At 43.1% G+C, this 13106-nt stretch overlaps 1 protein-coding gene across 6 annotated transcripts in view; it reads left to right on the plus strand.

Annotated features, from left to right (window-relative positions):
• PROM1 (prominin 1) overlaps window positions 1-13106 on the plus strand; it is a 120008-nt gene that overhangs the window by 93118 nt on the left and 13784 nt on the right. For all 6 annotated transcript variants that reach the window (XM_008577657.1, XM_008577660.1, XM_008577661.1 and 3 more), the window contains 8 exons: window positions 3593-3677; window positions 5320-5463; window positions 6087-6158; window positions 7241-7333; window positions 9368-9421; window positions 11728-11805; window positions 11934-12002; window positions 12942-13034. In XM_008577657.1, the coding sequence (XP_008575879.1) occupies window positions 3593-3677; window positions 5320-5463; window positions 6087-6158; window positions 7241-7333; window positions 9368-9421; window positions 11728-11805; window positions 11934-12002; window positions 12942-13034 (688 nt within the window). The remainder of the gene's footprint in view (window positions 1-3592; window positions 3678-5319; window positions 5464-6086; window positions 6159-7240; window positions 7334-9367; window positions 9422-11727; window positions 11806-11933; window positions 12003-12941; window positions 13035-13106) is intronic.

Below are 13106 nucleotides of genomic sequence, written 5' to 3' on the forward strand. Positions count from 1 at the left end.
AAAAAAAAAAAAAAAAAAAAAAAAAACCACCTTGCTCCAAGTAAAAGCCATATAACAAGAATTCAGCGAATAGGTTCGAGTCACAGACATGCTAACAATGACACAGGGAAGGGCTGGTCTGTGCAGTCTGGCCCCCCGGGCTCCAGTCCTCGCTCTGCTTCTGAGGGCTCGCGGCGTTGGGCAATTCCACCTCCTCTCTGTTCAGTAGGGATCGTGATAATAGGAATCTGACCTTGGTACTGTTCTAGGGTTAAGTGAGTTACGTGAGATTAGAATAGTGCCTGACACATCATAAAACTTGACAAAATAATACCTGTTGTTATGATTGTTCATCTACTTTTTTTTTTTTTATCTTTGACACATAAGAATGCTGGTAGAATGTTATGATAAAAATCCCTGTGCTAATATCCTTGGAATGCTATCTTATACACACCCTGGATTTTCAAGGCCCTGACTGCCGCATTAGTGATGTGCCACAGACTGTTCTCCTGTGTAATGAAAACCCTTTTTTACCATTCTGTCATTTGCCTCTTTGCACCTCCGAAGAGGGGAGATGCCCTCTGTTTCTGCAGTGAGGTGGCAGCTGAGCAAGTTGGCTGGACAGATGTTCATGCAGCCAGAGTCCTTCTCCTGCAAACACTTTTCTGCCAAGCATGTCCTCTCTCAGGCTGAAGAGCTTCGGTCTTTCTCTGTCCCCCCCTGTGGCTTTCTTCCAAATGCCTTGGTCACTTGTTCCCCTTGTTGGGATTCTGTGCTTCTCCTTTAAGTGTGTTTTGAGGTTCAACAGCCAGACAGGCACATGCTCACATGTAGGAGACTGGTGACCTCTGTATGCCAGGGAAGCCCCCCCGGGACTCCCTGCTCAGGTCGTTCACCAAGACTGGGAATGGCTTGGCCCCATAGCCTCAGAAAGTGACAGTCTCTCCCTTGTTTATGCTTCTCCCAAAGGAATGTTGGGTTTTCCCGGCTGTTTAGTTCAGCTTTTGAAGCAGCCTCCAAACACTGTATAATACTCCTTTCCTCCTAAATCTAGGGTAACTCTTTGCTAACTTTGCATCATGTGCCTTTGCCAGATGGTAAAACGGTCTTACTGGTCTGATGATTGATGGTTTTCGGTGTTTGATCTCTAGTGTGAACCTATTGGCAGCTGTTTGCTCTTAGCCAAGGGGAAGAAAGCCACTTTAAGATTGTTTGATACCAAATCACAGTACACTTTATAAATACCAATGAGACTTTTATTTCTACCCATGGTGAGACCAGAGGGCTAGAGGATGTGTGTTTTAATACAGTGTGCTCTTAGTGAATGAAACTGAAAATACACTGGGCAATAGTGACTCACATTGAGAGCAGAATGTCTAAGAGGTCACAGAGACAAGTCCCCAAATGCCTGGGGACTGTCCCCATTGTCTACATGGAAACCACCATTCTCAGTGTTCTTATTACCCTCTTAGCATTTCTTTATGAAGTTTAAGCAAATATTAACCCTGTGCCTAATGTTGTTATTTAACTTAGTGTATTAGCCAGCATTTGACAGAGAGCCTTCTTAAGCATTTTGTGAATTGTTAGATACACTTTTAGACATTGCATTTTTTTGGACATTTTTAAAAACATTTTTAAATATGCATTCATTTAATAATAAATGGTCATTTGTTTTTCTAGCTGACCCACAGAAGTTATTTTAAAACAAATATAGCTATGACAGTACTGTTTATTTCTGTTACTCAATAAATATTATGCTAAGTAGAAATAATGGTAATTTTAAAAAGTTATAAGAGCTAACACCCACAAGGTGCTTTCTGTGTGCCAGGAATGATGGAAGCATTTTGTATATATAAACTCCTCTCTAATATTTGCAACACTACGAGCTAGGTATTATATTAACAATTACTTTTACTATTACATGAGGACACTAATGGATATCTCGGAGATTATACAAAGATGAATTAGTCGCTGGTCCTACTGTCAAGGAAAATCTAGTAGGGAGCTAGATCCACAAGGAAATGCTGTAGAATAGAGCATTTCATATACTTATAGGAGACAGAGATGTACTGAGGCTATTAGAAAAGTCCCAGGGAGAGCATCTGATGCAGCTTGGGGGTGGAGGAATTAGGAAGGGCTTCCTGGGAGAAATGGCAACCGAGATGATCTTAATATACAAGTAGAGACTGGCTGGGTAAGGAAGGAAAAAGGCACCAAGGCCCGGGGACGTAGGCAAAGGCAGGAGGTGACAAGCAGCAAGCTGGCTGTCCTCTGGGAGCTTTTGAAAACCCCACTCTCACTTAGGGGCTGAGTACAAAGTAAAGAGACAGAGAAAAGTCCTTGTTTTCATTATTCAGCCCATAGCAGTGAAAACTAAGTTTCTGGAGTCCGGAGACCACACTCAGAACTTTTGTCCTCAAACCCAGCATCATAAATGTTACTTGGAGACTTCACCTTCTAAATCTTTCTTAAATCTATCCCCTTCTCTTCTCTACCTGCTTGCATCTCCCAAACGTCCTGGAAAGTGATGGGACCGAACCACATGTGTCACATCCTGTCTCAATTTCAACACCTCTAGCAGAAGCAAACGAGAGGCATCGCTTGTGGTCTTCTACTTGGCCCGGGGTCTCAGGCTCCTTCTCAACAGCGTGCTCTAGGCAGACATCAGCAACCCATTAGCGTTTCTGTGCACAGTTAAACCCGTCTGCCATTCCTAGGCTGAGAGGACAGGGCTCTTCATGATTCTGTCTCCTGCCGAACTTTCTGGTCTTACCTCTGGTTGTTAGTGCACCAAGCTCTTAATTGCAACATCACCAACTTCTTCGTTCCCCGGAGAGGAGTATCATACCTCCTAGGGATGTGGGAAACTTGATTTTCCTAAGCATTCCTTGGGGCTGGTGGGCTCTGGCTGCTTTGGCAGGGAAGAGACGCCCCCAGGATGTGACTTTCTTTGTGGCAGGAATATGTGTCCGACTAGGCCTACTCTCTACACTCATCTGAGTAAGAATTTTCCCTGTTTTAGAGATAGGATTGAGGCATGGAGAGGACAGGCCATTTCACCGAGATGACCAAGTCGGGTTTATAGCCAAACTGTACGTCCATCTTCATGTCTGTGGCTCCTTCCCTCTCTCTGTTAGAATATATGTCTAAGCATACGTTTAGCAAGTGGAACTCAACTCTGGAAATATGGAGAGGGAATGGGCTTGGCAAGGGCTTTGTAGAATCTTTTAATAAAGCCCATGATATACTTTGTAATGCACCTCTTTCTAGCAAGTATCATTTTGTTTTTGTTTTTTAATGAAAAATTATTTCTTCCCAATTTGTAAACTTGTCCCAGCAGTACTGGAAACAGCACTGAGGAGACAGATGGAAGGACACATTTATCAATCCTATTGTATCTGTTCCAAAAATGGGACTGTTCGTAAAGCAGGGGAAGAAGTCAAGAGTGGGGGGTGCTGGGGGAATTCGTGTGGCTGCCGGTGACCCCCAGAGCCCACTTCTGTGTTCACAGACTAAACAAAGAGAAACAGTGAGTCTTTCTCGCATCCTTAGCGGTGGACAGAGGAAGCCTCAAGTGCTTTCTGGGTCATGATTTCTCTCTTCATTCCCATAGTGATTGCAAAAGGGATCGAAGCCTGTACTCCGCATTCCAGCTAGAGAACCTCTTCAATATCAGTGAACATCTCAGCATTAAAGAGGTGAGCCCTGTGACTAACACCGGTCATGGGAGTGACATATGTTTTTACTAAATCCAGTTGTCTTTCTTTTTTTGAAAATTGAGATGAAGTTTACATAAGAGAAACTTAGCCATTTTCAAGTGACATCTAGTTCACAAGGTTTTGCAACCTTCACCTCTATCTAGTTGCAAAACATTTTCTCACCCACAACCACTTTTCTTTCTTGCACTGTGAGTTTTTCTAGTAGATTATGCAAGAGCCTCTAAGGGGACCTCACTGTAGACACTCATAAGGAAAGATTTTATTTTGCTGAGTGTGGAGGTTCCTATAGGAATGAGCCCCACTCGTCCCCAGGGAGGTTGGCCCTCCAAGGCCAGCCACCTTTTCTGCCAGGTCCCAGAATTGGGTGTTAGGCACTGAGAAGGATGGTCCAAACGCCTCATTCTTTCTGTATCACGTTGTGGCCCCAGGACTCCCAGGACTCAGGTGGACTCTGGTGAGCTCTGCTGACCCTTAGCAAGAGGCAGAAAGGATGGAAGCAGACCAGATAGAATGACGTCCTCTCTTCCTTTGCCTGAGTCTACATTCTGGTCTTGACTCCTAAGACTCTGAGGAAAGGCCATTCCAGAGCACACTGGCCAGAAGAATGAACAAGGGAGTTTCAGCTGCCCAGGCCTAGAGTGCCATTAGCCCAGACCGTCCCCACTCCCCTATACCTGGTGGCCTCTTTTGGCCTTCTCAGCTGTGCAGAAAAGAATCTAGAGAGCCTTCTATTTTGGGGGCTTCCAGAATGAGAGCAGATGCCAAGGGAGGAGGTTATTCCCTAAGCCCCACAGCTCGCCCACTGAGACATCACGGAGGCCATTGCGGCTTGATAGTTTTCAGACACAAAGAGGTTTATTTGAAAGTTGCATATGAATTTGGTATTGATTATCTTCCCTAAATCCTCCTTACATGTTCATAAATAAAATACAATTTTGTAACAAACCCTAAACAAATGCCCTCCACTCATTTGCCCATCATGCTGTGCCGTGTCAGATACTGGTTGGGGAGTGTCACCTGGGACATTCAGGCACTTCCTGCTGCCTGAAACTACTGACCGGCTATTAGGACAACCCCAAACCGACAACAACATTCCCGTGATCTCCATCTGAGTAACTAAACACTGTTTCCCAGATGATATCTGCCTTGTCTTCCCATGGCCCAGCTTTATGCGTGCTGGTCCTTCCCTGGAATGCCAGCCTACCCTGCCCTTTCAGCATCTGCATTTGTCAGGGCTGGGGGCTCAGAAGCCACCTTTCCTATATTGTCCTCCCCATCCATTTCCTTGGAGGCCTCTCCCTGGCTCTGGTGTCCTGATGCAGTTTGAGTACCTCTCTTATGACCCAGCCTCATCCCTTTGAGGTCTTTGAGGGTGGGGAGGGAATCCTATTTTGCTCTGCACCCTGCCTCCTGGAAGAGTGCTTGCCATGGAACACAGAGAAGGAGGCAGGAAGGCAGGGAAGGAGAATGCGGGAGGATAGTAGCAGGAAGAAATGCCAGTCAAGGGCATGCATATATATATATTTTTGCCCTGTGTAGTTTTATTGCTCTTTCCAAGCATTATGTATGTGACATTCTTGGGCAATAATGGATTGATTTATAACTTTTTTTTTTCATGCAGCGTGCTGGAAGCATAGGCAATGAATTTGAAAATCTGAACATAAAGCTTAACATTGTTCTGATGGATGCAGCAGGAAGAAAAGCCCTTCAGGATTTTGCTGAATGTGGAATAGACAAAATAGATTATAACGCCTACTTGGCTCAGGTGTGACCCCTGGGTTCGTGCTTGATCTTTTGAGGAGAAATTAGAGTATCGGATATGTGTATTTCTTTTTTTGTTTTTTTTTGTTTTTTTACTGAGATGAAATTTGCATAACATAAAACTAATCCTTTTAAAGTGAGTAATTCTGTGGCATTTATACTCAGGGTGTTGCACAAGTATCTCCCCTGTCTAGATCCAGAGCTTTTCTATCACCCTGAAGGAAGTGCTGTCCTATGAGCAGGGGATCCTCATTCTCTCCTCCCGCAAGCCCCTGGCAACCACTAGTCTGTGTTCTGTTTCTGCAGATTTACCTATTCTGGGGATGTGTCATATAAATATGTGACCTGTTGTGTCTGGAGTTATTCACTTAGCATATTTTGAGGTTCATCATGTTTAGCATGCATCTGCATGTCATTCCTTTTTATGGCTGAGTACTGTGATTGAATAAAAATAATATAGGTTTATATGTATAAATAAGAATGCAGATGTTGTCACCTATATAAGAATTGATAGCTTTACTTTATTATTTATGGTTATGGACCTATGTTCAATATGTTGTCTTTTGGATGTTGTTAAGGTTTAAAAATCCCATATCCATAACACAGTTTTTTTCACTTCTTTTGTAGTCTAGTAAATATCCCACAAAAGTGAATCTTTTATCATTTGCAAATGATCTGGAAGCAAAAGCAAACCAGACGGTGAGTTCAAATAGCCGGGCTAAATGCTGTATTGGTTGTAGATGTCAAATGTCAGTACCATTCTCAGGGAAGCTACCCAAGAGGTTCCTTAGGCCAAGGTAATCCCTTGTTTGAAAACTCCTCTCATGCATAAGTTCCCCTCAGCAGCCATTGCCATGCGGTCCAAACCTTGATGAGCCGTGAGTATTTCCAGGCAGTTTTGGGGTGACCACAGCAGCTCCCGTCCTCTGCTCCTCAGGCTGGTGCCCTCTCTGCTGTAGTTCCAGACCTGCTTCACCCTGTCAACCCTTGCACCTCCACACACATGCGCGCGCGCGCGTGCACACACACACACACACACACACACACACACACACACCATTTTCCTTGCAGTGTAGGAAATAGTAACTGAGCACATGGGAGGCAGATTCCATGTGGTGCTCTTCATTGCCAGTAGTAAGTGGATAAGGGAGGGCAGAGGCCCCAGGCCAGTCTTATAAGCTTCCCCCTCATCAACTCCTCTGCTGGGTGGTGACTAAATGTCCTTAACTGGTCCCTTCTCAAAAATAGCAGACCCTGGTGACAACAAGGAATCTGGGCTCTGCAGGAAGACCCGGGTTTAGATCCTGACTCAGCATCTTCCTATCAATAGGAGCTTCGGCAAGATATTTCACCCCTCTGTCCCTTAGTTTCCTCATCTGTAAAATGGGGGTAATAGTATCCACCTTGTAGGATTGCTGTATGTTAATATACTAAACACTATTTAAGTGTGGGTTAAATTAAAGCTTTTCAGTTTTCTCATCTGTCAAGTGGGGAAACATGGCGGCTGTATCAGGCTAAGGAAGAGAAAGAGAGAACACAGCCACTGCCACCGAGGAAGGGCTTATGAGTGTGGAACATTGCTGAGCATCCATGGCTCTGTGATTTGAAGCGGGCTGCCTTGCTGCTGCCCCTCCCAGCCAGCCGCTGTGCCAACCACAGCCCTCACCGTGCAAGGAGGGCTGCATGCTTATGGCAAGGCTGCTGGGCCCCTGTGGGTAGAGACAGGGCTTCAGAGTCTGAAAAGATGGTGCTGATCTTTGTTTAATTTATTCTTTTTGTAGAACCAAGGAACTTTGGCACAGTCCCTGAAAAGAAATGCACAAGATATTAAAATGATTCACGAACAACAAGTTGTGCCTATGATAGAGTCCCAGGTAACAACCCGCAACCTGTGCTATTTCTCTGGGACCTGAGCAAAATCTATTGCACCTAGTCAGCTTTCATTCAGCCTAATGACCCGTGCTCACCTCATGTAGGTCCCGTCTGATTGGCTTCCATCTCAAATTGAGCTGGGCTTTAAAGAAGACAAAAATTGCACCACCCCTCATCTGCTTATTTCCTTTCTGTTTTCCATCTGAGTGTGAAATCGGGCTGTCTCCTGCACCTTGCTCTGGTGCCTATTCCTGTCACCGGGCCCCTTAAGCCACACGTCAGCTGCAGCGCTGGTGTGTTTGTTCTGGACTCACTCCCACTTACTTTCCAACTCTTTCTCTGCAAACTGTGTATGTGAAAGTGAGGGCAAGTGCTTTTTACTTCGCTCCCATGGCTGTCTCTCCATGGTCATTTCTTCCTCTCTCCTCTCCTCTCTTTCATCCTTTCCATTCCCTTTTTCTCTCACTGCCTCTAGCTTCTTTCCTTAATGCAGTAGAGGCAGTTTGTAGCAGAGAAAGAACATGGGCTTTGGAGTCAGAAAGACCTGGCTTCAAATCTTGCTTCTGCCTCTCCAGTGTGGAGTAGCTTCTCGGTTTCCTCATCTAAACATGGTGGGAATGATTCCTGCCTTGCTATGACCTAGTTTCAGGAGATGAAGGACCTGACCTCAGAGGGACTCAGCACATAGCAGGAATTTTTATTATACTTGCATACAGCTGTGTTTGCAATTGTCAAGGAGAGAACTGTGTGGGACTAGGTTACGAAGACAGTTTGCATGGGTTTGGAGAATCATGTGAGTCCAATAGACTACAACATCTGAACCTTCCAGAACTGGTTTTTACTCTCTCTTCTTTTATTCCTGACTTTCTAATTACAGAGTCCTCTTGTTGAATTTTCTTAATTTGTGAGCTGTGCTCTTCACAATTCTCTGCTATACTTGTTTATGCCTGGCACAATTTGTTAACAGTTTAAGCTGGTTTTGCATTTTCCCTAAATGCTTTTCTTCAAGTAGACAGGACTTCTTGACCTTTTCAGAGCTAGGGCAACCTGTTCACAAATAGGCAAGATATTTTGTACATGTGATCTATGATCTAAACTATAGATCCCGCAAACTACAGCCTGTGGGCCAAATCTGGTTCTGCTACCAGTTTTTGTAAATAAAGTTTTATGGGAACACAGCCACAACCGTTTATTTACAAACTGTGGGTGCTTTTAACTACCAGGGCAAAGTCGAGTAGTTGGAGTAGTGTATGTCCCACAAAGCATAAAGTATTTACTTTCTGGCCCTTTACAGATAAACGCCGACCCCTGACCTAAACCATTTGAGTAAACCACTTTTTTTTTTTTTTTGTCTTTTTGTCCTTTTTACTGACCGGTACGGGATCACAACCCTCGGTGTTGCGCCCGTGCCGCGCTCAGCCAGTGAGCGGGAACCCGTCACCACATGGGATCCGAACCCTCGGCGGGAGCGCCAACACGCTCCCAAGCGGCACACTCTCCAGTGCACCACCGGGCCGGCCCAATAGTATTGTATTTTTAATTTCAATGTTCATATATACATTGCCTGTGTATAGAAATGCAATTGATTGTTGTATGCTTACCTTGTATCCTGCAACCTTGTTAAATTTACTTCTTAGTTCTGTGAGGGTTTTTGTTCTTTTAAAGCTTAAGATTTTCTATTTAGACAATCAGGTCATCTGAAAATTGGCCGGCCCTGAGTAAACCACTTTTGTGTGGCATGCTCTGTTTTAAATAATGCCTTCCATTTTGATCAAACCTAACTCTGAGGGGTTTCTTGGACACCTCGAACATGATGTGTTGCCTTTTGAAGCTTTAGAATACATATCCTGATTTTCTTCTTTAGGTTTTCTTACATCAGCGGCAAATAAGGTACACATTGTTAACTTGTATTAATGAAACCATTAACAAGTAAGGTCTTATTTGGTGGTTGTGTTGAGGGAGGGGAGGACACAAGGTGTGTCATCTTGCTGCTTCATGTAATCATTTTGAAAATATTATCTATGTTTGCTCACCAGAACACTCTAAACCAAAGTGTCAAGACCCTTCAACATATAAACGATGGGTTGATGGTAAGAATTTATTTTGTTTTTCTGTTGTGGGGTTTTGTTATAAAATACTACATATAGAATTTCAGAGATGTTGATTTTTGTAGGTACTTTAAGTTAAAAAAAAAAGTCTCAGTTATCCCCTCATTTTAGACAACAAACCAGGTTTTCCTACTATTTCCTTTCCACAAGTACTTTTATAAATGTGGACCTCATCTCAGCAGGTTGTTAGCTACATAAGCAAAGTTGGAGTTTTGATGTGTAAGATGCAGGCTTAGAAGGCACATTGGTCACTTTTATGGCGATAAGGCTGCTTAACAAAACCCCCCAAATCTCAGTGTCTTCTAACCACAAACATTTTCACTGCTGAGTTGACTTCAGGCTTCTCCACACATCTGCTCACTTAGAGACCCAGCCAGAAGGAGCAGCTCCTGCCTGGGCCATCTCGTGTCCTCTTAGTGGAGGACAAGAGTTCAGAGGATGAAAAGTCCTTTAAGCTGCTGCTCAGAGCCAGAGCACTGCCACTTTGCCTACATTCCATTGGCCAAAGCACGTCACCTGGCCACGCCCATCCTCATGTCAGGCTGGCGAGTGTACTCCAGCGAGGGCAGGCACCTGGGAGGGTGTCAGTAATCGTGGCCAGCTAACACAGTCTACCACAAGGGACAACCCTGGCCCCCAAGCCTTTCCACAGCAGGAACTGCGCTCCAAGGCTGTGCTATGTTCATCTTATAACAACTGCATCAACAGGCAATTCAGAAAAAAATTTTTTTTTAATGATTTAATATTATACAAACATTCCCATTATATTCTAAGACTTTAAGAAATTTTAATGCCATACAAATTAAAAATTGCGTTTTAAAAAGCAAAGTTCAAAATATTAAAAATATTTCTTAAGGAGTATGTATATACACATATTCCCATTCATTTTTTATGTGTATAATTCCAAGGAAATTTACCAAAATATTTACAATGGTGGTCTCTGTCTATTGGATTAAGGGTGAGATATATTTTTAAAACTTTCCATATTTTCTAAAATGAACGTAGATAACATAATTAGAAATGAATAAGCATTGCTATAAAATGAGCTGGAGAATATTATAATATAATTTAGAAACATTTTCATTCAAAATGTGTTGACTGAAAAAAAAAGGGTAACCTGCCATTATTGATAGATTTTATTTATGTAGAAGCTTCATTTCTTAACAATTTTAGATAAATTGGTGGTCACTGCACTTTGTTGTAAAATGTAAGTTAACTCCCTTCTTCCACTGACAAAGCTCAGATTTGTCGGTCTTTATGAAAGTGCAAAACATATTTATGTAAGAGTAAGCAGGTTCAAAACTGTACTTTTTAGCTCTTGACACTGAAAAATTCTTATTAATATCTTTTACTCTGACATATAAATGTCATATTATTATCTTTTAAATGTATGTAAATATGTATTTTAGGGACATATGTGGAAACCTATGTGTTTAAAAATGATTCTTATCCAAATAAAAGAAACTATTTAGAAAAAAAGAAAACTTTTTTTTATTGCATGGAACAGATTGCTCGCAAGAGGTTTTGGGTGTTTGACCCATAGTAAAAAACTAAATGTTCCTCCCTTCACTTTCCTCAGTGGACAACATCATGACTCAGTTCCTCCGAAAATATTCAGGTTTGCTCTACTCCAGGACCATGCTTACACCTCAAATCGTGGTTGCCATTTCTTAAGTGTGTGTCCCATGCTTTGGGACCCTGAAGACACACTGGTGACTGTGAAGGTTCTTGGCTGCCTCCGTGCACTTGACATTCACAACAATGGTGTGCGATGATGTGTTGCTATTCATGAGGAGCCCTGCAAATCAGCTGTGATCCACTCCCCAGGCTGTATGCCTTGAGGTCACTGGGCAGAAGGGGCCCCTTTCCTAGTCTACACCAAGCTGCCATGTGGGTGGCAGTAATCTTGTCTTTTGTGTTATGGTATAAAAAGTGTGGGTTTTGGAGTTAAAAACAAACAAACAAGCAAACAAAAATGAGGTGCAAATGCCAGCACCTAGTCTGCTCCCCAGCTTTGTGACCTTGAAGAGGGTTGGCTGTCTCACCTGTGAAGGGAGCCTAAGGACACCTTCCCCTGAGCCTTGCTCTGGGTATTCATCAGGTGCTTTCTAGAAAGAACCCAGCCAAGTATCTGGCTCTGTGCTCATCTCTTTCCCTGCCCTCAGAGGGCCAACTAGCAGGTCATGGTATTGTGGGGCTGAGTTACCAGTGCCTGAATCAATATGCAAATCATCTAATTTGATCCTTTTATCACTTAATACCCTGCCGATTGTTGCTGTATTTTCCAGGAGAAAGTGACCAAGATCCTTCACTCTTTGGATTCTGTTCAGAACTTCATCACAAATACTTCTTCTGTTATTGATGAAGTGAGTTTTCTTTTTTAAAACAATCATGTCAGTAAGTGGGCGTGTGCACATTCCATGATTAAATATCTATAGTATTTAAGTATGCTCTAGGCATTTTAATGGTTTTACTAATCTTTGATTTTTTTCAGGAAATTAAGAGATATGGGAGAACAATAGCAAGATACTATGAACAATATATGTATTGGGTAGAGTACTCTGTAAGTATTTGATCTTTTATAAACATAAAGGGAGCCATGTCTTGGGATAGTCTTTTTCTAGGATAAAACCTGGAGGAAATACAATTAAGTTCTTGGTAATTTGGTAGGAAGTAAGTGGAAGGACTTTGAAGTGTGGGGACTGACTTAGTCCATTTTGTGCTGTTATAACAGAATATCTTCGACGTAGTTTAGAAAGAACAGAGATTTACTGGCTTGTGGTTCTGGAGGCAGGGGAGTCCCAGACGGAGAGCCAGCATCCGTCATGGCCCTTCTTACCATATCATCCATGCCGGGACAAAGAGAGAGAGAGCAAGAAAGTGAATTCACAGTCTCCAGCCCTTTTATAATTGGCATTAATCCATTTGTGAAGGTGGATCTAATCACCTCTCATTAGGCCCCACCTTGCAGCACTGTCGCATAGGGGATTAAGTTTTCAACATGTGCTTTTCATTGGACACATTCAAATCATAGGAGGGGCCAAGACTTCTGGGGCCTGGCCACCAGGTTGGAGGACATGCCCCCACCTGGATCTCCTCTAAGGTCTCCTTTACTCACCTTCATCATAGGAGTTTTCCATTTTCTTCCTACTTCCTTTATCAGATAACCAACAGGTCAGGTGTGAAAAATTCATACTGAAACCCTGTGTTGGACATGTGTACTTGTTAATTCTCTCAGGAGTGCTGTGGGATGGGTCTTATTGTTTCAGTAACAGATGAGGCAACTGGAAACTGAGGTTCAGAGAGAATAGGGTCTTGCTTTAAAGTATGTAATTTTCTATTCTGTAGAACTCATCCATACAAATCAGGAGTCAGCTCCACGTCTTAGGGAATATAGATCCTTCTTGGGAAACCAAGCCAGAGTTAAACAACACATCTGATTCTTGTGGATTTTTGCGGATATGGCTCAGTTAAAGTTTGCCTGTGTTTCTTAACCCCTTAGATCACTGAGGAAATGGCAGCCTGCAAACCCGTGGCGACTGCTCTAGATTCTGCTGTTGACGTCTTTCTGTGTGGCTATGTTATCAGCCCTCTGGTAAGAATCTTGTCTTTCAAAAGGAGACACATGAATTCATCATCCTTGATCCCCCCCCCCCCCCCCCCCCCT

The sequence above is a fragment of the Galeopterus variegatus genome, unplaced genomic scaffold (genome assembly GCF_000696425.1).
Source record: "Galeopterus variegatus unplaced genomic scaffold, G_variegatus-3.0.2 Scaffold1559, whole genome shotgun sequence".
Taxonomy (NCBI): domain Eukaryota; kingdom Metazoa; phylum Chordata; class Mammalia; order Dermoptera; family Cynocephalidae; genus Galeopterus; species Galeopterus variegatus.